The sequence below is a fragment of the Podarcis bocagei genome, assembly GCF_964188305.1.
Source record: "Podarcis bocagei genome assembly, chromosome: 7".
Taxonomy (NCBI): domain Eukaryota; kingdom Metazoa; phylum Chordata; class Lepidosauria; order Squamata; family Lacertidae; genus Podarcis; species Podarcis bocagei.
The window spans coordinates 5,724,052-5,748,377 of NC_138132.1; the positions used below are offsets into that span (position 1 = coordinate 5,724,052).

Consider the following 24,326-nt stretch of genomic DNA (forward strand, 5'->3'; position numbering starts at 1 on the left):
GAAAACGAATTCATCCATTCCCTTCCCCCCCCTCTGTGAGAATGGTTCCTTCCCAGGACGGCGGAGACAAAGGGAGCCGCGACCGCTCAGGACGAACCATTATAGCCAGTGAAGGGGGGCACTCTGAAGCGGCAAGGGAAGGAACTGGGCCCCGTAGCCCTGAATAGTAAGGAATAAAATGGGATAAAAAGCGAGTGGAGGTTTTTGTTGTTGTGCCCTGGGAAAAGAGGTCAGAATCCCCTGCTCTGCATCCGTTCGCCCCCCAAGGTTTCTGATGGTACCTCCCCATGCTCTATTAACTCTTAGGTGGCCGCGACGAGGACGGGAGGAGAATGCCCCAAACTGCTGCGTTAGTTTCTTCTTTGATTCTGCCTGCAGAGATTTTTGCCTGGCACTTCCTGCACCCCAGATCGAAACTGGGCTCCCCCTCGTCCGCAGTGCTCTCTTTGTGTCATTTGCAAATGGCAATGGCCGTGCAATTTTGGAAACTGATCTGCCTCCGCGGGCGAAGGTACAGTATTTCTGAAAACCAGTTGCTGGAAGCCACAGGAAGCGAGAGTTGCCCTGTAATCCAATAATAATAATAATAATAATACCAAAATTGAACCTGTCCAGCATGTAGGGGTGCTTCCAGATTGTCGCTGTTTCGTGGTGGGATTCAATCCCATACTGGCAAATTCAGGTTCCGCAACTAAGATTTAGGGCTCTTGAGCAACAAACCAATTCCACCCACACAAAAAATGTGACGGGGAAATTAACTGGAAAGTATGAGATATGGTTGGCATCCGTCTGTCTCAAGAGACAGTGGAGGGGTGCGCCTTCTGGGGTGAAGTCAAACAGTTGGAGAATCACAGCACCTGCTGTGGCTGCAGAGACCCATACGGGAGAGACATATTTTCTTGCAGCCGGGGCAGAGGAAGGCGTCCGGTTGTGCTGCTGCAGATGCACCAGGGCGTTTCTTCTCTCTGTGCTCCTCCCAGCGGCTATTCCTCCTCTGGTCATGGCTATGGCCACACAACCTGTCTTGTCTCCAGGCACTGTGGTTGTCTGCAAGGGATTCCCACATGATGGGTGTTACCAGCCTTCATGTCATGTTTGCAGACATTGTTGTAGTGCAGACGTGGTCTACCAGTGAGCCTAGTGCCTGACGCCATCTCCCCACAGAGCGCACCTTGGCGATCCTGCTGTCTTCTATTCTGCAGCCTTGACCAAGCCAGCATAGACATCACTGAGACGGAAGTGCAAACATGCTGGGAATGCGCATCTTTGAGACTCTGTCCTTCTCTGTGTGCCCCAGAGATGCCATTTCCAAGGCCTGCCACACCCTCTCCCTGCCAGGACTCTGCCATGGCCCTCTGCTATGGATGCTTTAATTGAGGTTCCTGCATTTCAGGGGGTTGGATTAGATGACCCTTGGGGTCCCCTCCAACCTATGATTCTAATAATTCTGTGGCTGCCTGCCAATGCACTTGCAAAGAAAGGGCAGCTGCCCGCAATTCCTGTGTGTCAGGGATCTCCTGCCAAGCCTCTTCATGGGCAAAGAGGGCACTTAAAGTGAGTACCTGAGGGATTGAGAAACCTAACCACACAGAGCCAAGAGTCGCCTCCTCCCATGAGAAAGGGAGCAAGGAGCCTTTCCAAAGCTGGGCTGCTTCTTTCAGCTCCTGTCCCTCCCAATATCTTTTTTTTTAATGATATGTATTAAAGTTTCAAAAAAGGTTACAAAAATAAGAGAAAAGGGGGGGGGAAAGAAAAAATACAAAATACAGAAAAATAAAAACACTTAAAAACAAATCAATCTTTCCATGTCTTGTCTTTCATTTACTTGTTTCCCTGACCTCCTCACACCTCCCTTTTTTGTATTCCAGTTCAGTTAGTTAATTCAGCAAATCCTTTCCCCTCTTTGTTTTTATCCTAATGCTTTAACTTAATATATTGTAACTTTGGATTCTCACCTGTTAACAAACCATTTTTACATACTCCTTTGTAACATTGCTGCTAAAACCACTTAACTTCATTCTGACATCATTCTAACATTCATTAATTTTGCAGTATTTCTGTAAATAGTCTTTAAATTTCTTCCAATCTTCTTCCACCGACTCTTCTCCCTGGTCTCTGCCCCTCCCAACATCAAGGGACCCTTTTCCCTTTCCAACATCAGGGATCCAAGGCAGGATCTTCCATAATAATATTAATAATAATTTTATTATCTATACCCCATCCAACTGGCTGGGTTTTCCCAGCTACTCTGGGCAGCTTCCAGCAAAATATAAAAACATAAAAAAATGTCAAACAATAAAAACTGTGAAGTCAACCCACCTTGCTGATACTTGAACAAGGAGTGTAGTGGATCGGCTTGGATTTGTTCCGTTGCAGAGGCAGAGCTCAGGTTATTTCATATTCTGCCTTTCTCTTCTGCCTGCTTCCCCCCTTCCGTTTTATTCCCATGCAAGTGCCTGAATTTGAAGCTGAAACGTGTGTGCCGCGGCCACCCTCAGGGCTTTAGGATTGCCTGGCATTCAGGCTACTGGGAATTCAGGACTGCAGTTGTAAGTGGCCATCACACCCTTCTGAGGTCTGGGAGAGAGTGTGGGCTGCTTCTATACTCCCAAGTAAACTGCAGGGCTGTCGGTTGAACGGAGCAGTGCTGGGTGCCCTGCCTCAGGACCTTTCAAAAAGTCATCCCTTCGTCCCAGGTTCCCACCTGGGGCTGCAAGAGAACGAGCAGGTTTGTAGCAGCAGCTGCTGGACAGTAAAACCCCTGCTAGCCCTGCAGGTGTGATAGGAATTTTGAGGTCTTAGATATATTTTAAATGTTCATAAGTGTCCCAACCAAGCACGTACATAGATCAGCACAGGAAGACCGACCTGAAACCATTTTTGATTCCCAAATGTTTTCTCTGCCAGGTCAAAGGAAACTGGAAAAGCCTCCCCATTGTCTTTTCCTTCACAAATCCTGTCTTAAGGGTACATTTGACCTGGCTCAGGAACTAAGTATTTATCATTACAAAAGACTGGCCAGGCTCCCCAGGCAATCCAATCAAGTGACCATTAAACAGGTAACCTGGCAGACAGGAGGTAAACATAGCACTCAGATTTCTGCTGTAGACCACCCTTTCTGTGATGTAGGTATGATGTATCTGGGGGTGGTGGTCTTTAGCTACACCTGTTCTGTGATGTATGCATGATGTATGGAGGGGTGGTCTTGAGCTCCAGGGCAGGGAATTTCAAATGTCTATAAAAGGCCCTGCGTGCCATTGTTTGAGGTTCCTCCTCTCTCCTGCGTGTGTGTGGTGAGTGAGGACCCTGTTGCAACAGATCAATAAAGATCAGGCTTTGCTTCTCAATATTCTCTGGTTGGCCTCTGTTATTTTCTCCTACCAATAGGGAACCTACGTAAGGACTCTATATGGGCTCTTGGATACCCCATAAGGGAAAAAGGGCAGATTCTTGTTTACAACACAGGGCTGTTGTGTTGCAAGTGGGACAATGCAGCAGGTGCGAGAAGCTTCTGCTGGGCGCCCCCTTTGGTCACAAACCCCATAGGCAGCCCCACAAGGAGTTGTGCCGGTCTGAACCACCATGGGGCAAGGGTAGGGGAATGAGCACCCAACTAGCAGATGGAGCCCACAAGCAAGTGGCTGGACTAAAAAGCAGAAGCTGCCCTGTGGGACTGAGACCCTTCCATCGCCCAGGGTGGGGAGCTATGCATTGGTCTGGGTGGGACGTGGACCGGTCCCTAGACAAACGTGCCGCCAACGCCTTCTGCAATTGGATAAAGAGTTTATTATTGCTGTGGTCAAGTGTGTTTGTGTGCATCTGGCGCTGCTGGGAGGATAGAGGCGGTGGGGGGGGGGCAGGCTGCAGTTTGCCAAGACAGACTGGCAGGCCTTTTTTTGCTCTGGAATAGAGGGGGCTTCCCCCCCCCTCCGCCCCATCCAGTCTGGTGCACCTTGTCGCACTGCCATCAGGCCTCCGCATAGTTCGGTAAGAGTAAGGTGGCTTTTATTAAAGCAAGTAGCTTTGGGCAGCGAGGAACAGTCTATATATTTAGTGGCTACAAAGGAATCTGTTTCGAGGGCCCCCGGCTGGGGCCATCTCTCTGCTGCGCCTGCCCTCTTCCGGGGTGGGGGGGTGGGGAGGGCCCGCGGGGTCAGTGGTGGCTGGCGATGTGTTGCAGGTACGGCTGCAGCTGGTGGCGGTTCCGGGAAGCGTGCAGCGCTGCCTTGAGGGGCCCCCGCTCCATGCCATGCTCTGCCAGCCAGTTCTCCTTCGGCAGCCAGCTGGTGGGCCCAGGCAGCTGGGCGGCTGGCTCGTACACCTCTGGCTGCGCTCTCTGCCAAAGAGAAAGACGGCACCGCGTTACCGGACCCACGTCATAGAATCATAGAATCATAGAGTTGGAAGAGACCACAAGGGCCATCGAGTCCAACCCCCTGCCAAGCAGGAAACACCATCAGAGCACTCCTGACATATGGTTGTCAAGCCTCTGCTGAAAGACCTCCAAAGTAGGAGACTCCACCACACTCCTTGGCAGCAAATTCCACTGTCAAACAGCTCTTACTGTCAGGAAGTTCTTCCTAATGTTTAGGTGGAATCTTCTTTCTTGTAGTTTGGATCCATTGCTCCGCGTCCGCTTCTCTGGAGTAGCAGAAAACAACCTTTCTCCCTCCTCTATGTGACATCCTTTTATATATTTGAACATGGCTATCATATCACCCCTTAACCTCCTCTTCTCCAGGCTAAACATGCCCAGCTCCCTTAGCCGTTCCTCATAAGGCATCGTTTCTAGGCCTTTGACCATTTTGGTTGCCCTCCTCTGGACACGTTCCACTTTGTCAGTGTCCTTCTTGAACTGTGGTGCCCAGAACTGGACACAGTACTCCAGGTGAGGTCTGACCAGAGCAGAATACAGTGGCACTATTACTTCCCTTGATCTAGATGCTATACTCCTATTGATGCAGCCCAGAATTGCATTGCCTTTTTTAGCTGCTGCGTCACACTGTTGGCTCACGTCCCAACGCCAGCCCCCGGTTCCCTGCAGGCTAGGTGGCTATGGGGGTCCCTTCCAGCTCTGCGGTTCTGTGTTTCGTTCTGCATTCATGGTGCAAGCAGCCCTGGTGGTCAGCAAGGAGGGGGATATGTTTCAGGGCACTTGTGAAGCAGTAGCTCTAGGTGATTGGAGATAATAGCTATATAGAGAGTTGGAAGGCGTCTCCAGGGGTCATCTAGTCCAACCCGCTGCAATGCTGGAATCATAGCTACAGAATCCCTGACTGTGGCTATCTGCCCGGGAGTTCTATCGAGCATTATGAATTTCCCCCATAGCATGAATAGTTTTAGAAGCTTCTTTCACTTATGTTTTCTCTAAATTTAAGTCCCAAGCACTGCGACCTTTCTATAATAATAATATTCCCTCCCTCCTCCCTAACCTTTTCTCGTATTATCCCCTATTACAGACTCCCCCACCTTATCACACCTGTTGGTTTATCTGTCCCTTTTTTGGAGGTGGGGAGTAAGGCAGTTGGCCCTTTCCCCCAGCTCTGCTATACCCACTGGGAAGTGGGGCCGTCGGAACTGCAACCCGTTTCCTGATGTGCCTATGCCCATGCGCAGCTCACAGCAGCGAGATACTCGTTTCGCTCTGCATCTCTTCCCAGAGGATGGGCTTTGCCTCTTTCGCTGCTGCAGCACAAAATTCTCTCCCCACAAGACCCACTGGTTTACTGGAGTAGGTGGGATGGTTTCACCCCACACCTGGCGCTGTGACCTGAATCTCACCTGGATTTTGTGATAATAGGACATCTGTATCCTTTTCACCATCATTGAGAGATGGAGAAATTCTGCTTTTCCCTGCTGAATATTTTGGTGTCAGGCTTCACTCCCCACTGCACCCCCATTTATTTCCATCTTCACATAATTTTCTCAGCCCTTTACCTCCAAGCCTCGTTCACTCGTTTTAATAGCCCATCTTTCCTTCAGGAAGCTCAATGTGATGTTCATCCTTCTCCCCTCCATTTAATCTCCACAACTCTGCAAGGCTGAGAGAGACAGTGCCCGGCCCCAGCTCAGCATCATGGCTGAGTTGTGGGGGGCAGGATTTGAGCCCTGGCTTCTCCCAGGTCCTAGCCCAACACTCTAACCACAACGCCACCCCTGGTTGTTGGCACCTAACCCAGGCTTCCGAACAGCTGCTGTCAGGTAGCACTGGCCTCCAAGCCAAAACTGCAGCAAGGCGAGTGAAGCCGTGGTCCTGGTAGTTTGGCAAGGAGCATGTCTGTGCTGCAATCACCATGTGCCAAGCAGAAAGGGGAGGCAGGCTGGGAATGCCCCTTGCCCCATTGCATTTGGGGCGGGAGGGGGAGGTCGGAGGCCTGCAAGCAGCTGGCAAGTTATTTCTATGGGGAGCAACTCTAGACAACCAAGCTCTGAAAAGTGCAGATCCTGCCCCCCATACCTTGCTCTTCACATGCTGTGAAAGGATTCCCTGTAAGGCAGCAGGCCTTGAGGGAGCGGGATCCCTGCACCTTCAAACCACCCTGACTTTGAGGGTGCTCTTCCTTCACCCTGGCCTTTTAATGTCAGGTTCCTCCTGGCTCAAGCTTGTCTGGAAGGCAGGAAAGAACTAGACCAGCCTTTCTCAACCTTGGGTCCCCAGATGTTGTTGAACTGCAACTCCCATCATCCCTAGCTAGCAAGGCCAGAGCTCAGGGATGATGGGAGTTGTAGTGCAACAACATCTGGGGACCCACGGTTGAGAAACACTGATCTAGACCAACAGTTCACAGAGGAAGGGAGCGGTCCCACCCTCTGGGGAGACAGTGGAATTTCCTAGTGGGGGTGCTAAGAGGCAAGTGGGTATCAGGGAGGTGCTGGGGGTGGTGATTTACGGCTCCTGCTAAGGGTCTTTAAACCAGATATCTGATATCATCCATCCATCGTGTTAGGAATTTACTGAATTTGCTGAATGTGGTACCCAAGACTCTTGCCAACGGACTGTCAGATTTTGAAAACCAGGCATCTCTGGACCAAGTTAGTCAGTTTTGCTGAATTAATTCAGCTAAATAATGGCTTTTGAATAAATTGCAAATGTTTGTAATTTTTATGGAGATGCTACCTTCCTTGGTGGGTCATGCCAAGCGTTGGTCTGAATAATGCTTCTAATCAGATGGGGTAGGGGGCACTAGGGACAAGTTCGTGGAACCAAGGGGGCGCGTGTGGAAAGCAACAAAGCAATACAGGGGGCAAAAGGGGTCACCGTTGGTCTGAGAGCAGGTGGGCAGCCTGATTTCTCTATCTGGGTGGAGGGAAAGGGAGCCTAACCCTGGTAACTAAAGTACTGCCAGAGTTTCCAAGGGACCTTCCAGCACCTTCTGGATCCTTGGAGACCCTTCCTTCCTCCTTCACCCATAGGTGCACCCTCTCCTGGCTCAGCCCACTGCAGAAGTTGCTCCAGAGGCTTGGTGGTGGCCCAGTTCCAACACTTGAGGACACGCCTTGGACTCTTACTTTGGTACACAGGAAGAGGAACACAGCTGTATACCGAGTCAGGCCATTTTGGCCCATCTTAATCAGTATTGTCCACACGGACCAGCAGCAATAGCCCTCTAGGGTTGGCTCTCAACAGTGGAACGGACTCCCATGAGAGGTGGTGGACACTCCTCTTCCTTGGAGGCTTTTAACCAGAAGTTGGGTGGCCATCTGTCATGGGTGAGATTCTTGCATTGCAGCAGGCTGGACTAGACGACCCTCAGGGTCCCTTCCAACTCTGCAATTCTTTGATTCTCCCAGCCCTACCCAGAGATGCTTTCGGCGATTGAACCTGCAATGCAGATGCCCTGCTTTGACCCATGACTCTTCCCCAAGACCCATCTTCAGCCGAGACCCATCCATTGCCTCAACTCTTGGGCTCACGGCTCCTCTGAGACCCCAGCAGGTCAGTCCCCCCGCCCTGCTGTGGCCCCTTCTCCCCAGCCCTCGTTACCTGAGTGGTGGGCGAAAGCATTAAGCCCCTGGGGTAGCCGGGGTCTTCCCTGGTGTTGGACTCTGGCAGGGAGGCTGTGCTGGCGTTGCTTTCCTTCTCCCATGTGGGGGGCTCCTCAGGGGAGTACTGCCCCAGCAGGATCAGGTTCTCGAAGGTGGGGTCTGGCTTGGCATGGTGGGACGCCTTGCGGTGCCGGGGGCTGCCGCGGCGGTTCCGGTAATAGGCCGGGATGGGCTCTTGCTGCGGTTGCTCCTGGCGCAAGCGTAGGCTCTGCAGGACAGGCTTGCGCCGGCCGGATGCCGCCTCCGGGGGCCCGGGGTGGGTCGGCTCATACAGCCCCCCGCTGGGCCCTTCTCCCCACACCTTCAGGGGTGCCTCCTGGCCGGCCTCGGCGATGCTGAGGTCATCCATCTGGCTGGTGGTCCTCTGGATGCCGTGGGCATTGTTCTCTTCCTGGAAACTGTCGCGCACCGAGTAGAAACGCTCTTCTTCCATGGCGCTGTAGAGCTGCGCCTCCTCCTCGGTCTTGCTGTGGCTGGGCAGTGACTCGTGGAGGCTGCGCAGGCAGAACTGGTAGTACTGGGTAAGGTCGTAGTTCTGCTTCAGCGGCTGAGTGGAGACGTACGGGTGCTTCAGGGCAGCGCTGGGCGTGATGCGCTCGTGTGAGTCCCAGGTCAGCATGCGCTTGATGAGCTCCACCATGCTGCGCAGGTCAAAGTACTCGGCCAGGGCCTCCGTGTCCGGGTAGATCATCCTGTGGACGTTGACCGTCTCCATCTGGTCCAGGGACTTGAGCACATACTTCCTCCTCTCCACTGACTTCACCTTGGTGTCTGCCAGGTACTCCGCCGGGGTCTTCAGCTGCCAGGAGTTGACCACCTCGGGGTGCTGGCTTCTCTTGAAGAAAAGGTGAGCCTTCCTGGCCGCATTGAGCAGGGCGGGCCTAGGCATCCCCTGCGTCTCGCAGATGTACCGGATCTGGTCGTACTCGTTGTTGCCAGGGTAGAGGGGCCAACCCAGGTGCAGCTCGGCCATCACACAGCCCAAGGACCAGACATCCACCTTCTCGCAGAAGGGCAGTCCCAGCAGGATCTCGGGCGCCCGGTAGAAGCGGGACTGGATGTAGGGCTCTTTGACGTAGCGCACCTCGTTGAAGATGCTGGCTGAGCCAAAGTCGATCACCTTGACTCGGAAAGGGTACCTGACTTGGTCCACCAGCATGATGTTTTCGGGCTTCAGGTCCGCGTGGATGATGGAGAGCTCCTTCAGCTTGGCCAGGGCCCTCAACACCTGTATGGTCACTGTCCGGATGTGCCGGACGGGCAGCGGGGAAAAGTTGTGCTCCTTCTGGAAGTCAAAGAGGTTTTGCTCCAGCAGCTCGAAGACCAGGTAGAACTTGAGCTCGTCATGGAAGAACTCGTGGAACTGGACGATGTGGGACTCCTCCGAGTCCACCTCGGACATGGTCTGCAGAAGCTTCAGCTCGTTCTTGATGATCCTGCTCCGGTAGGAGTCGTTCTTCAGGATCTTGATGGCCACCATCTCGCCTGTGCTGCGCTTCCAGCTCTTCACCACTTCCCCGAAGGTGCCCTTCCCCAGGATCTCAAACACGTCGTAGAAGTCCGATTCCGACTCGATTGTGACCATCGTTCTGGGCTCGCCCAAGCTCAGGAACACGGGTGCAACGTGGCTTCTTGCAAAGAGAGGTTCAGCCGCGCCCTGGAGCCAAGAGAACCCCGGCCTGACTCCGGAACGAGAGATGATGCAACAGTCACTCAGTTCCAAAGTTGCCAAGTTGAGAAGGTTCTGTTATGGAGGTGGGAGGAGGGAGGCGACTCCATGGAGGGGGTCCCCAACAGCACTTATTTTCTGTGCTAGCAAATGCTTTCCTGCCAATGTGAAACTGGGGAACGGGAGGCACTAGCAAAGGACCCCTGAGATATGACCATTCTGTACTGCAGGGTCCCACATGTTGAGTCTTGAATGGATACCTTTTGAGAGGCAGCCCTCACTTTAGGAGGATCCAGTGTCCATGGATGGAGATGAAGACGTCTTGCCAAGAGTTTGGTTCTTCAGGTGAACGTCTGTTAGGAGGTGGGAGTTCTTCCTTTATCTCCACACCCACACCGCCTTCAGAGCATGTGTTGTAGAATTGTAGAATCATAGAATCATAGAGTTGGAAGAGACCACAAGGGCCATCGAGTCCAACCCCCTGCCAAGCAGGAAACACCATCAGAGCACTCCTGACATATGGTTGTCAAGCCTCTGCTTAAAGACCTCCAAAGGAGGAGACTCCACCACACTCCTTGGCAGCAAATTCCACTGTCAAACAGCTCTTACTGTCAGGAAGTTCTTCCTAATGTTTAGGTGGAATCTTCTTTCTTGTAGTTTGGATCCATTGCTCCGTGTCCGCTTCTCTGGAGCAGCAGAAAACAACCTTTCTCCCTCCTCTATGTGGCATCCTTTTATATATTTGAACATGGCTATCATATCACCCCTTAACCTCCTCTTCTCCAGGCTAAACATGCCCAGCTCCCTTAGCCGTTCCTCATAAGGCATCGTTTCCAGGCCTTTGACCATTTTGGTTGCCCTCCTCTGGACATGTTCCAGTTTGTCAGTGTCCTTGAACTGTGGTGCCCAGAACTGGACACAGTACTCCAGGTGAGGTCTGACCAGAGCAGAATACAGTGGCACTATTACTTCCCTTGATCTAGATGCTATACTCCTATTGATGCAGCCCAGAATTGCATTGGCTTTTTTAGCTGCCGCGTCACACTGTTGGCTCATGTCAAGTTTGTGGTCAACCACGACTCCTAGATCCTTTTCACATCTACTGCTCTCAAGCAGTGTGTCACTGAAAATCAAAGGATCTCTAGCTCTGACTTAAGACATCCCTACAGTTTATATGTGGGGTATTTCCAAACTGGCACCTGCCATTAAAGGGGAACGGTCATAGGTAGAGTGCCTTCTTGGCATGCAGTGGTCTCAGGTTCAATCCCCAATGGTGTCACCAGGTGGGACGGGGAGAGGTTCCTGCCAGAAACCCTGGAGAACTATGGCTGCCAGTCCGTTTAGACAATATTGAGCTACGTGGATGAATGATCTCATTATAAGACAGCTTCCTATTTATTGATGTGCATCTCATAGTAGGCTGTGGGGCCGAAGGCTCCTCCAAACTTCCGCTTGTGCTGTGCCTTGTTTCTCCTTTGCCCCAACCCCACCCCTTTCCTAGGGAAAAACTGCTCTTTAGTGATAATTCGGCACAAATGGCTATCCGGGGGGGAACCCAAATTGTCATTTGCGCTGACAGAGAGCGGTTTCCCCCAGGGGAAACAGTGCCAAGAGGAAGTGTGGCTAAGCCCCGTTAACTTCCACCTTCCACTTTTGTTGCAGGGGAGAAGAGTGAGAATTGCAGGCCAAAGCCTCCCCCCCTTCTACCCCTGAGTATCCCAGCTCCTTTCCCTGGGTGCAAGGGAGTCTAGGTAGGCCTCTGCTGAAGAGGGAGGCTCTGCCTGTGGCTTCTTCCTTGAGTCTGATATTAGACAAAATTTGGGGGTTGGCTTGTACAGCCCAACTCCCCATCAAGGGACCTGGTATCCCCCTAGGTTCATTATCTGCCAAAGAATGAGTGGAGGCAGGAACTATTTGGAACTAAATTTTGGGGTTGTCTAATTAGTGGATTAGAGGGATTAGCAAGTGAAAAGAACTCCGCCTATTGGGAAAGGTTTTGTCAAGAGCTTCCTTCTACCAGCTTTAGAGGGAGTCTTAAAACTGGGGGTTAAAGATGGCCCTGATCTTGCTCTTATGTACCATTTCAGACATGTGGTTTATGCACATGTATGTTTACCTTGTGCACTTAGGAACATTCGTATTATTTATGACACCTTAAAATTCCAGTAACAGGTGAGCTTTTCGTGGCCCAAGCCTTTCTCCCTGCAGCGGTGCTAAGTCCTGCTCTGTGCTTTCATAGTCTCCTAGAACTGCAGTCGGAAGGCACTTCAAAGATCATCTAGTCCAACCCCCTGCAATGCAAGAATCGCACCCCCGATAACCATCCAACCTCTACTTAAAAACCTCCAAGGAAGCACAACTGGAAAAGGACTGTAGAAGATTATTCCAATATATGATTACAGCAGTGAGGTTGTTATATGCACAAACATGGCAAGATGGAGCTCTACCTACTGTAGAGGAATGGTTGAGAAAATTATTGGACTTAGCTGAGATGGCAAAGCTAATGTGTTTAAATAAAAAAATTCCTTCCAGTAGCACCTTAAAGACCAACTAAGTTAGTTCTTGGTATGAGCTTTCGTGTGCATGGTATCTGAAGAAGTGTGCATGCACACGAAAGCTCATACCAAGAACTAACTTAGTTGGTCTTTAAGGTGCTACTGGAAGGAATTTTTTTATTTTGACTATGGCAGACCAACACGGCTACCTATCTGTAACTAATGTGTTTAATTAGAGAAAAATCATTATTGACATTTACTAAGGTTTGGAATCTCCTAATGGATTTTTTGCATGAAAGAGAAAATGAACTTATGATATCTGGATTTGAAGATTGAAAAAAATCACTGGCTTGTAGATAATAAAATAGTTGGAGGTTAATGAGTGGATACTGTATTTAGCTGCAGGACAGAGAACCAGAAGTCTTTTAATCTCCCCCCCCCCCATTTTTCTTTCTTTTCTCTCTCTCTTCTGTTTGTTTCCCCCTTTCTTTGCTTTCTTCTTTTTGCTACTGTTCCTTTTTTTAAAAGATTAGATTGTAAAAGCACCTTTATTCTGCTGTATCATTAAAAGATACTTCATATTCGGTGTGAACTTTTGTATATCTTTGGACAAATGAAAATATTTCTTAAAATACAAACAAACCTCTGAGGAAGGAAAGGCCACCATTTTCTGAGGGAGCCTGCCCTCGGCTTCCACCCAACCCCTTCCCGGAAATGATCGGGGCTCTGAGTAAGGTAACTGCCGCTCCGGTGGGTCAGGCTGGGAGGCCCCCCCAGCCAGCCTTTGACCATAGCTGTGGGGTTTTTTTGGTCAGGCCAGCTCACCCCAAAAGAAAAGTACATATAGCGCCTCCACTTTCAATTCAGAGAGTCTTTTACTAGATGGGGATGACTCCCCTTCTGGAGACAGGCAGGGCCTTTGTGTCTCTGAGAGAAACGGTTGCTGGTTCTGTGAGAATTTTCCCTTGGCCTGTTTCCTGAGGGAGTTTGCCCCCTGAGTTTCCCTCTTGGTTGCTCCCCCTTCCAGCTTCTCATTCACTCCCCATTGTCTAGGTCAGGGAAGTTTGGGGGCAGCTGGATTCCACCCCCCACCCTCGTGGCCAGGCAGGCCCAGGAGGAGCCCATGGAGGCGGCAGGGCCAGGAGATGGCGTTTCCCGCCCTTTTCCAAAAAAGGCGGGAACGCCATTTTGTTTCTTCCGGAGGCCCCAGCCGCTCCCAGAGACGCCATGGCTCCCTTGTGGGCCTCGTGGCTCTCATGCTCTCTCCTCCCAGCTGAAGGAGGGCGGCACCTTCGGGTGCCAGCGCTCACGGGGCGTCCTCAGCTGCCTTCCTGCCATGATGGCTTTGCCTCTCTCCTCGTCATGTTGGCCCAACGGAGGCCTCCCAATGGCAGGCGGCCAGAACAGGCGAAGGGGGCAAGGAGGGAAAGCCCCTCTCTGTGTCTGAGGCCTAAGAAGGAGAATAATAATAATAAGAAGAAGAAAGGCTTTTTCTCCTCAGAAGTGGAGGGTTCCCTCAGGGGAGTTTGACCCCTGGGCCATCTTGCTTCGTCACCCCAAGAGTCAATGCAAGCAGAAGAGGTCTACCTGCAGAAATAAGGGGAAGACAAGGCTGGATTGTCCCTTTCTGGCTCCTCGAACTCAGGGGCCCAGGAGTCCCCTAGTTTATCTTGTATTTCCCATGTAAAAACCAGGACACCCCTAAAGTTGTTGAGCTTTTTAAGGGCCAATTTTCCTACTTTCTGTGTGAACCTGTTTTGTGCTGTGGAATGAGGGAACCATCTGGCTGCAAGGGAGCCCTAGAGGCCAACCTGTGGGAAAGTGGTTGTGGGAAGTAAAAGGGAAAGTCAGGTATGTCATGCTGTCTTTTATTGTGGGCTGGACCTCCCAGGTTTATTCTGATGGCCATTTAATTATTAGAAGAGAGAGTCATATTAAGTATATGTAATCCTCTACAGAACCACGTGTGTTGGATAGTGAGCAAAGAAAAACAGCCATTTCCTGTTTTAAAGGATGCAAGGCAAGCACACACACAGCCGCTCTAGCATAATAATAATAATAATAATAATAATAATAATAATAATAATAATAATAATAATAATAATTTATTATTTGTACCACGCCCATCTGGCTGGGTTTCCCCAGCCACTCTGGGCGGCTTCCAACAAAGATGAAAAATACACTAAAATGTCACATATTAAAAACTTCCCTGAACAGGGCTGAGCTTAAATCCAATCTTTAGCCGTTCAAAAATGAAGCAATGCAAGAGACAGTATTCTATGAATACAGTTCAGCCACAAAAATTAAAAGGTCTGGAAAACAAGCTGGGTATGTTTAGCCTGAAGAGGAGACTGAGAGGAGACACGATGGACCTCCTGTTTGGCTGCCATGGTGAATGGCTGTACCCATAACAGCAGAGCCCTTTCGTGTGGGTAACGAGGATAATATGGGAGTAATTATCCTCCCAACCGCCCCCCCCCAGGGCTGGGGGGGGGAGCAGCCCACCCGCAGATTGTCTGATACCTGCTGCCTGTCCTGAAGGAATGCGGGGGGCAGGGGGATGCTGGGTGCAATGTATCGCGCATCACAGCAACTCTCCAAAGCCTCTGTTTTTAAGGACTCCTCTGTTTTTTAAGATAAAAAATTGGACTAAACTAACAGGCATGCTCTGAACTAGAGGAGATAAAGTAACTTGCTAATTTAACCAGCCACTGAAAAGGATTCAATTTGGAGAAAGACTTTTGTCGTAACTAAAGGGCAACTGTTTGAAATACGCAAGCGGGCCTGAAAGAGCATTTTGCTGCCATTGTGGTTTAAATATAATACTGACTGGGTGAAGATCCCATACCAATAAAACAACAACACAATATACAAAGAATAAAAATTAAAAGTCCGTTATATAGAATACATTGTAGGGTTTGAGTCAGTAGTCAAATAGTGGAGCTTATTCTAATTGTCCCAGCTAAAAAACGTGCAACCTTTGCTGTCACCTGCTCATCCTGATCTGCCAAGAGAAAGGAAACTGTGAAGAAGGTATTAAACACCTTGGCCAAGAACTTGCGAGTCACAGTTCTGGATACGTAGTTAAAATAGCTATGGGGCACCAGATGTAGCACAGATTCCAGCTACAATCCTCACCTCATACAAACAAAAGTCTCCTGAAATTAATTCTGTATACAGCCACTACTATAATTTGCCCCTTAAGTGAGTTCTTTGATGGGAAGCGAGGCGGGCCCTGTGACTGAAGCTCTTTCCACATTCTTGGCACTGAAATAGTTTCACCTTGCTGTGAATTCTTTGATGGATCATGAGTTTGGCCTTCTCAATGAAGCCCCTTCCACGTTCCAAGCACTGATAGGGTTTTTCTGCTGTATGAATTCTCTGATGGGAAGTTAAACTGCCCTTTCTTCTGAAGCCTTTGCCACATTCCAAGCACTGATAGGGTGTCTCTCCTGTATGAATTGTTTGATGGGCCAAGAGGTGGCCTCTTCGAACGAAGCTCTTGCCACATTCCAAGCACTGATAGGGTTTCTCCTCTGTATGACTTCTCTGATAGACAGTAAGATGGCTTTTTATTCTGAATCTCTTTCCACATTCCAAGTACTGATAGGGTTTTCCCCCCTGTATGAATTCTTTGATGTACAGTAAGCTGGCCTTCCCCTTCATGGATCACTGCCTTGCCGTGGTGAAGGGGCTTGAATAACTGAGAGAAGCTATGAGCTATGCTGTGCAGGGCCACCCAAGATGGACAGGTCATAGTGGAGAGTTTTGACCAAACCTGATCCACCTGGAGCAGGAACCGGCAAGCCACTCTAGTATCCCTGCCAAGAAAACTCCATGGACAAAGACAACAGGCATATAAAAGTTATGACGCTGGAAGATGAGCCCCTCAAGTCGGAAGACGTCCAACATGCTACTGAGGAAGAGCGGAGGACAAGTACAAGTAGATTCAGAGCTGATGAAGCGACTGGGCCAAAGCCAAAAGGTCGCTCAGTTGCGGATATGCCTGGAAGTGAAAGGAAAGTCCAATGCTGTAAAGAAAAATATTGCATAGGAACCTGGAATGTAAGAACCATGAACCTTGGTAAATTGGATGTGGTCAGAAATGAGATGGCAAGAATAAATATTGACATCCTGGGCATCAGTGAACTAAAATGGACGGGACTGGGCGAATTCAGTTCGGATGACCATCATATCTACTACTGTGGGCAAGAAACCCATAAAAGAAATGGAGTTGCCCTCATAGTCAACAAAAGAGTGGCGAAAGCTGTACTGGGATGCAAAATGATAGAATGAGCCAGACATCCTGGAGAGTGAAGTCAAATGGGCCTTAGAAAGCACTGCTAATAACAAGGCCAGTGGAAGAGATGATATTCCAGCTGAACTATTTCAAATTTTAAAAGGTGATGTTGTTAAGGTGCTACACTCAATATGCCAGCAAATTTGGAAAACTCAGCAGTGGCCAGGGAATTGGAGAAGATCAGTCTACATCCCAATCCCAAAGAAGGGCAGTGCCAAAGAATGCTCCAACTACCGCACAATTGCATTCATTTCACACGCTAGCAAGGTTATGTTTAAAATTCTACAAGGCAGGCTTAAGCAGTATGTGGACCGAGAACTCCCAGAAGTGAAAGCTGGATTTTGAAGAGGCAGAGGAACCAGAGACCAAATTGCAAACATCCACTGGATTATGGAGAAAGCTAGAGAGTTCCAGAAAGACATCTGCTTCATTGACTATGCAAAAGCCTTTGTGTCGACCACAGCAAACTATGGCAAGTTCTTAAAGAAATGGGAGTGCCTGATGACCTCATCTGTCTCCTGAGAAATCTCTATGTGGGACAAGAAGCTACAGTTAGAACTGGATATGGAACAACTGATTGGTTCAAAATTGGGAAAGGAGTACACCAAGGCTGTATATTGCCTCCCTGCTTATTTAATTTATATGCAGAATTCATCATGCGAAAGGCTGGGCGGGATGAATCCCAAGACGGAATTAAGATTACCGGAAGAAATATCAACAACCTCAGATATGCAGATGACACAACCTTGATGGCAGAAAGTGAGGAGGAGTTAAAGAACCTTTTAAGGAGGTGAAAGAGGAGAGCGCAAAATATGGTCTGAAGCTCAACATCAAAAAAACTATGATCATGGCCACTGGTCCCATCACCTCCTGGCAAATACTGTAGAAGGGGAAGAAATGGAGGCAGTGAGAGACTTTACTTTCTTGGGCTCCATGATCACTGCAGATGGTGACAGCTGTCACGAAATTAAAAGATGCCTGCTTCTTGGGAGAAAAGCAATGACAAACCTAGACAGCATATTAAAAAGCAGAGACATCACCTTGCCAACAAAGGTCCGTATAGTTAAAGCTATGGTTTTCCCAGTAGTGATGTAGGGAAGTGAGAGCTGGACCATAAAGAAGGCTGATCGCCAAAGAATTTATGCTTTTGAATTATGGTGCTGGAGGAGACTCTTGAGAGTCCCATGGACTGCAAGAAGATCAAACCTCTCCATTCTTAAGGAAATTAGCCCTGAGTGCTCACTGGAAGGACAGATCATGAAGCTAAGGCTCCAATACTCTGGCCACCTCATGAGAAGAGAAGACTCCCTGGAAAAGACTCTGATGTTGGGAAAGATGGAGGGCACAAGGAGAAGGGGACGACAGAGGACGAGATGGTTGGACAGTATTCTCGAAGCTACAAACATGAGTCTGACCAAACTGCGGGAGGCAGTGGAAGACAGGAGTGCCTGGCGAGCTCTATTCCATGGGGTCACAAAGAGTCAGACACGACTAAACAACAACAAGCAGGCCTTGGTGACTGAAGCTTTTTCCACATTCCAAGCAGTGATAGTGTTTATCTCCAGTATGAATTCTTTGATGGGAAATGAAATTTATTTTCCAAGTGAAGCTCTTTCCACATTCCAAGCACTGATATGGTTTTTCCCCTGTATGAATTCTTTGATGTACAGTAGCTGGCCTTGTTTACTGAAGCTTTTTCCACATTCCAAGCAGTGACAAGGTTTCTCCCCTTTATGAATTCTTTGATGTATAGTAAGATGGCCTTGGTGATTGAAGCTTTTTCCACATTCCAAGCAGTGATAGGCTTTATTTCCAGTAAGAATTCTCTGATGGGAAGTGAAACTTATTCTCCAAGTAAACCTCTTTCCACATTGCAAACACTGATATGGTTTCCCCCCGGAATGAATTCTGTGATGGACAATGAGCCGGCTGCTCTGACTGAAGCTCTTTCCACATTCCAAGCACTGATAAAGTTTCTCCCCTGTATGACTTCTCTGATGGACTGTGAGCTGGCTTGATATTCTGAATCTCTTTCCACATTCCAAGCACTGATATGGTTTCTCCCCTGTATGAATTCTTTGATGTAGAGTAAGCTGGCCTTGTTGAATGAAGCTTTTTCCACATTCCAAGCAATGATAAGGTTTCTCCCCTGTATGAATTCTGTAATGGGAAGTTAAAGCGCCCGATTGACTGAAGTTCTTTCCACACTCTTGGCACTGATAGGGTTTCTCCCCTGTATGAATTCTCTGGTGGATAGTGAACTTGTTTCTGTGACTGAAGCTCTTTCCACATTCCAAGCACTGATAACGTTTCTCCCCTGTATGACTTATCTGATGGACTGTGAGCTGGCTTGATATTCTGAACCTCTTTCTACATTCCAAGCACTGATAAGGTTTCTCCCCTGTATGAATTCTTTGATGTACAGTAAGCTGGCCTTGTTGAACGAAGCTTTTTCCACATTCCAAGCAATGATAAGGTTTCTCCCCCGTATGAATTCTGTAATGGGAAGTTAAAGCGCCCGATTGAATGAAGCTCTTTCCACACTCTTGGCACTGATAGGGTTTCTCCCCTGTATGAATTCTCTGGTGGATAGTGAACTTGTTTCTGTGACTGAAGCTCTTTCCACATTCCAAGCACTGATAGGGTTTCTTCTCAAGGGGATTTCTTTGATTTGAAGTGGAATGGGAGCTCTGACAGAAGCTCCCTCTGCACTCTGAATATGGATATGCCTTCCCCACTCTGTGGATTTTGTTGTGGCCTCCCTTGTTCTTCAGCTCCAATTCATCACCACCTGCAACTGAGAGAGAAACGGATTGGAACCTCGTGCGATCTGTGCCACCTCTAATGTCACTCATTTCTTTAGTCAACACAGGACAGAAAGAAGCAAGAACGGAAACAAAAATCTGACAGATGATAATAATGATAATAGTCTTCCATCCAAGGTTTTCTGTGGGAGTATTAGAATCCTAGGGGCTGTTGAGCCCCATTGAAAAATCAAAGGTTCCTCCCATAGAGATATGTCTTGAATTTCAAAGCAAATAGGATGATCCAAGAGGAAGCCTTACCGAGAGAGTCCAAGATCCCACGATTCTCCTCCGTGACTTCCTTGTGCAGAGCTCTCTGGCAAGGATCCAGCAAAGCCCACTCCTCGTCTGTGAAATGCACAGCTACATCTTCAAAGCACACTGGACCCTAAAAGAAAAAGAAAAAGGTTGTCCTCTTAGACAACATCAAGGTGAACAGTTACACTTTGCTCTGTTGTCTTCTGCCTCTTAACTGATGTTATGTTTTAATGGGATTCTTCTTCTGCACATTTCATTATGGACACATCCCCATTCGCCACATGGAAAGATCCCCTTCTTTCCCTGTGTGCTGTTCTTGCGAGGTGTGGAGGACCCTCCTGATGCCCTATAGACAACTTCAAAGTGTTCAGGGGGGCAATGACAGGGGGATGAGAGGGGGAAAGCCCCATTGTGCGACTGATGGGGTAATCCTGGCCACTGTTTGGTGTGGTGTGTAAACTGCCTAGAAGCCTATTTTAGCATTCAACCCTTCTTTCCTTGGCGGTTCCTCCCACCTTTGCTCTGTGTCCAACCCGTCCATGACATCCTCTTTCCCCACATGGCTCCTTCCTCCTACCTGCTCTGGTTCCACAGGGGCAGCTTCCCCTTCGCCACCAAGAAAAGATGGACAAACAGGTCTTGCTGGCATCATTCTGTCTCCTACAAGAGAAAAAGGTAAGTACATGCTTCACTCAGAAGGAAAACTATAGGTGGGCCTTCAAAAAAGTAAGAGCAGCCACGTAAACGTGGGCATTAGTAACCATTTCACATATTAGTTGTTCAAAAATACGGTATATCACCCTTGCTCTGGGCTTCACATGTCTTCTCCAAAAAAGATGTAGAGAACTCACAAATTAGTTTCAAAAACAACATAATGTGATAAAATGGGGGAGAAAAAACTCCTTCCTCCTTACCCGGTGGCCTTACTCTGGAGTCCAATGGAGTTCTCTCTACCTCAGAAGAATCCGGTCCCATTTCTGGAAACTGATCCTTCCCCTGCAAGAACACCAAGCAATCAAAACTATTAGATTGGAACTGGAATGGCAAAGGACACAAACACTTTAGGGGTATCGGATATCATTCCTCGGATTCTTTCCACAAAAATTAGTAGAGAATTGGGGGATACTCTCAAGTTTGGAGCCCCTCGGAAGTATCCAGAGGAAAATCTCTCTCACCTGCTGCTCTGACTGCTTTCTCTCCTCTGCCTGACTCAGGAGGAAACCTTCAGCCAGGGCCACTGCCTGGGAACTGGTCTCCGCTCCACATTCCCTCACCCAGCTCTCCAGCTCTGGTGGAAGGACAGCCAGGAACTGCTCCAAGATCACTAGGTCTAGCATCTCAGCTTTTGTGTGCATTTCTGGTTTCAGCCACTGACGGCAAAGGTGGTAGAGTCGGTTGCAAACCTCTCGGGGTCCTTTGGCCTCCTGGTAGCAAAGCCGCCTGAGTTGTTGGCTCTGCACCTCTGAGCAGAGGGTGTCCTCCTCACCCAGGATCCTTTGGACAGACTTTCCCCAAATTCCGCCATGGCTAAGAGTTTGGATGGAATGAAGTCTTGCTGCTTCAGGCCCAGCTGAGTCTTGCTCATCCATCTCTGTTATCACGACACCTCCAAGAAATCGAAAGATGTCCCTACGTCTTCTGCCAAGTTCTGCCTGTACTAATGAGAGGTTTTAGCAAATCCTAAAAATATATTTTTCTGATATACCAGTAAATCTGATACACAGTGAGGTGAATAGAAATATTCCCTGGGCAAGCGTGGATGAGTCTTGCTAGGAACCAGGGCTGGACTGCACCACAACTCAGACTGAGCTTTCCTTAAAGGAAGGAAGGAAGGAAGGAAGTCAGAATGGATGAGTGAGTCATCTGTACTAAGTGTAACTGGGACCCAGGGCAATAGTGGGGGTCCCTCCCACCCCCAAATGTCAGGGCACATTTCTTTCCTGCTTCTGCCACATGTTGCAGCACTTGCAATCTCCCACATTCTCAAGACTCCTGGGGTGGGTCCCTCTTTCTTTATTCTGAGGGCCAGATCTTTACCTGGCCACCCACCTGAGGACCAGAGCTTCACCTGGCCAAAGAACAGGTAGGTGGGACCAAATAACTTGTGGGGGGGGGGGCAAAGGACATTGTTAAAAAAAGAGAGATATAGGATTTGCCTTTTTTCAGTGATAGTATTAATTTTATACTCTTCTTTATATTGTAATATACTCTTTTAATCTGCCTTGGGAATTCTGGGTGAACATGAAGTAATTGATCGTGATGATGGGAGCGGGGGGCTTGTCACAGGAGGAGGGGAGACCCCTATTCCTCTTCACCAGCCACAATCGTCCCTACCTCTTGGCCTCCCTCATCCCACTCTCCTGCCTCTGGGTCTAGATTGCTCTCTGCCACAGATTCCACCCGCTCACTAAGCCCCGTTACCTCGTCAGCTTCAGACACCTCCTCCCCCCAGTCTTCTCCCTCTGACCACTTAGCATTGCCCCCAAACCCCTCCCCTGGCCCAGAGCCGCCTTCCCTTGCGGGTTCCCCAGCTGGTTCCCCTCACCATTCCTCTGTGCCCATTCAGTCCATGCAACTCCCTCCTCGCATCCTTTATCCTGTTATCACCAGATTGGGCTGTGCTAACCTTTTGGGTGAAGACAGTCCAGCCTCCTGTTCTCTCAGGTGCCAACCTGGGGCATCTTTTGGGAAGCCCACCAGCAGGGCTGGAGCCCAAGGGTAACTCTCCCCCCCCCCCGCACTTCCCAGCAGCTGGCATTCAGAAGCATGGCGGCCTGCAACTGTGGGGGCCAGGAGCCTGAATTGGCCTCATCCTCTTCGAAAGCCATCTGGCTTGGTGGCCATCCCTTCCTCCTGTGGATGGGAGTTCCATGGGTCTACCTGCACACTGTGACATGGAAGGACTTTGTTTATCATAGAGGCCAAGGTTTTAGTTCTACCCCTAAATGTTTCCACCTGGGCTCATGAATGTAATTGATTCCTCAATCCCATCGGGATTCCATTGCATGCCCTTTCCTTCCTGACTCAAGGCCCCCCCTCCCCAAAGGAGCAAGTGGCGTCTTGATGCAAAGGAAGAAGAGAGTTGCAGACCTCCTGATACTTGCAGCCTCCCTGGTTTTGCAGAGAGGAAGGGGGGGCAAAACCTCTTGGGGATCCCCCTGCAGTAGCTGAGCAGGCTCCCCATGGACCCGCCCCACTTCTCCCCAATGCACCCTAAGGCAGGAAAGAGAAGAAACTCACCAGGTCCCTGAAGGGAAACTGAGGCAGCTCCTGCAGCGGAGACGAAAGCCGCCACCCCCTCTCTTGCAGGGAGGAAGCTGGGAAAGTGGGAGGGGCTTTTGCTCGGGAGGACCGCATCCCCACCTTATTTCCTGTCCTTTCTAGGAATGCATCTCAGTTCCTTTTAACCCTTGCAAGGTGGAGCAAACAAAGTTAACATTCTCCTCTCTGAGGAGCCACGTGAATTGCAGGAATAAACCAGAATAAGGCAGGGGAGCTCAGCTGGTAGAACATGAGTCTCTCTGATCTCAGGCTCTCGGGTTCGAGCCCCAGGTTGGGCAAGAGATTCCGGCGCTGCCGCGGGTTCGACTAGATGACTCTGGGGGTCCCTAAGGAGGATGACTCTCTGGCCCTCGTGGCTGGCCTTCTGCGCTGTTCCTTGGAGCCCTTGCAAAGCGGAGCTCCCCAGGCCCCCTTCCCTCTCTTCTTGGGGGACCCTCCTGGCTGCCCTGCCCCCTGGGGACTCCCCCATCTCCCCAAAACAACCCAAGCAGAAGAGAAAGAGACTCACCGGATCCCAGAAGGAGCTGAGACAACAGCCCTCCTCCTTGCAGGAAGGGATGGGAGAGAACCTTCTCCCTTTATTTCCTGTCCTCTCTAGGAATCCAGCTCTGCTCGTTTTAACCCTTGGCGCTCCGGGCGCCCGAGCTCCGCCCTCTCTCCCTCTGCAAAGCCGGAGCCCCGGGCATGGCCTGAACCCAGGGTGGGGGCCTTATTTGGGGGGCCCTGAGCTGCTCCCTCCCTTGGAAACCGGAGCAGGAGGAGCACGGAAGGTCCTGCAAGGACATCCTCCTGGCGGGCCTTTTCCTCGCCCCCAGCCTGGCTCTCATTTTGATGCCAACAGCACCTTGAAAGGACCGAGACCTTAAAACCGCACCTGCCTCTCCCCGACCCCATTTCCTTCCGCGTTACTCTCTTATTTTCTCTTCCTGATACAGTGGTACCTCGGGTTACGAACTTAATTCGTTCTGGAGGTCCTTTCTTAACCTGAGGTACCACTTTAGCTAATGGGGCCTCCCGCTGCCGCCCTGCGATTTCTGTTCTCATCCTGAGGTAAGGTTCTTAACCCAAGGTACTACTTCCAGGTTAGTGCAGTCTGTAACCTGCATAAGTGTTTGTAACCTGAGGTGTTTGTAACCCGAGGTCCGACTGTAAAGCATTTTCCTTTTAATATTTCCTGTTTTCCCAAATAAAGAATAGAATAGAATAGAATAGAATAGATTCTTTATTGTCATTACACAAGTGCAACATTGCACAAAGTGCAACGAAATTGGATGCCATCCCTTAAAACAACAAAAGCAAAACAACAACAACAACCAAACAAACCACATTCCAGCCACACCCACACCACACCCATCAAACTCCCAGGTCACACTATCGAGTTACAGCATTCAAAAAGGCCACAGCTCTTGGATAGAAACTGTTTTTCAGTCTATTTGTCTTTGACTTGATGTTTCTATATCTCCTGCCAGAAG

General features: G+C 49.5%; 2 protein-coding genes across 4 annotated transcripts; both read right to left on the reverse strand.

Annotated features, from left to right (window-relative positions):
• Window positions 1–3,763: 3,763 nt before the first annotated feature.
• On the reverse strand, window positions 3,764–9,775 carry HIPK4 (homeodomain interacting protein kinase 4). Its single transcript, XM_081200392.1, has 2 exons — window positions 7,985–9,775; window positions 3,764–4,336 (listed from the first exon to the last, which is right to left on the reverse strand). Exons 1-2 carry the CDS (start codon window positions 9,629–9,631, stop codon window positions 4,154–4,156), a joined length of 1,830 nt encoding a protein of 609 aa, XP_081056518.1. The 5' UTR covers window positions 9,632–9,775; the 3' UTR covers window positions 3,764–4,153.
• A 4,289-nt stretch (window positions 9,776–14,064) lies between these two features.
• Window positions 14,065–23,472, reverse strand: LOC308590367 (uncharacterized protein). 3 transcript variants are annotated; one of them, XM_081200367.1, is made up of 7 exons: window positions 23,363–23,472; window positions 20,748–21,252; window positions 20,487–20,568; window positions 20,150–20,232; window positions 19,576–19,702; window positions 14,426–19,307; window positions 14,065–14,251 (listed from the first exon to the last, which is right to left on the reverse strand). In XM_081200367.1, the coding sequence occupies exons 2-6, from the start codon at window positions 21,159–21,161 to the stop codon at window positions 18,103–18,105; spliced, it is 1,911 nt and encodes a 636-aa protein (XP_081056493.1). In that variant the 5' UTR covers window positions 21,162–21,252; window positions 23,363–23,472; the 3' UTR covers window positions 14,065–14,251; window positions 14,426–18,102. The 3 variants fall into 3 exon arrangements, with proteins under 3 accessions (XP_081056493.1, XP_081056492.1, XP_081056494.1); XM_081200366.1 differs by lacking the exon at window positions 23,363–23,472 and adding an exon at window positions 22,813–22,892; XM_081200368.1 differs by lacking the exons at window positions 20,748–21,252; window positions 23,363–23,472 and adding an exon at window positions 22,813–23,348.
• Window positions 23,473–24,326: the final 854 nt, after the last annotated feature.

Coding starts and splice junctions, on each gene's coding strand:
- HIPK4 (XM_081200392.1), bottom strand. CDS start 9,631: ATGGTCACAATCGAGTCGGAATCGGACTTCTACGACGTGTTTGAGATC. Junction 4,337..7,984: donor TGCTTTCGCCCACCACTCAG/GTAACGAGGGCT, acceptor TCTCTTTGGCAG/AGAGCGCAGCCAGAGGTGTA.
- LOC308590367 (XM_081200367.1), bottom strand. CDS start 21,161: ATGGATGAGCAAGACTCAGCTGGGCCTGAAGCAGCAAGACTTCATTCC. Junction 20,569..20,747: donor GAAAGCAGTCAGAGCAGCAG/GTGAGAGAGATT, acceptor GTGTTCTTGCAG/GGGAAGGATCAGTTTCCAGA. Junction 20,233..20,486: donor CTCCAGAGTAAGGCCACCGG/GTAAGGAGGAAG, acceptor TTTCTCTTGTAG/GAGACAGAATGATGCCAGCA.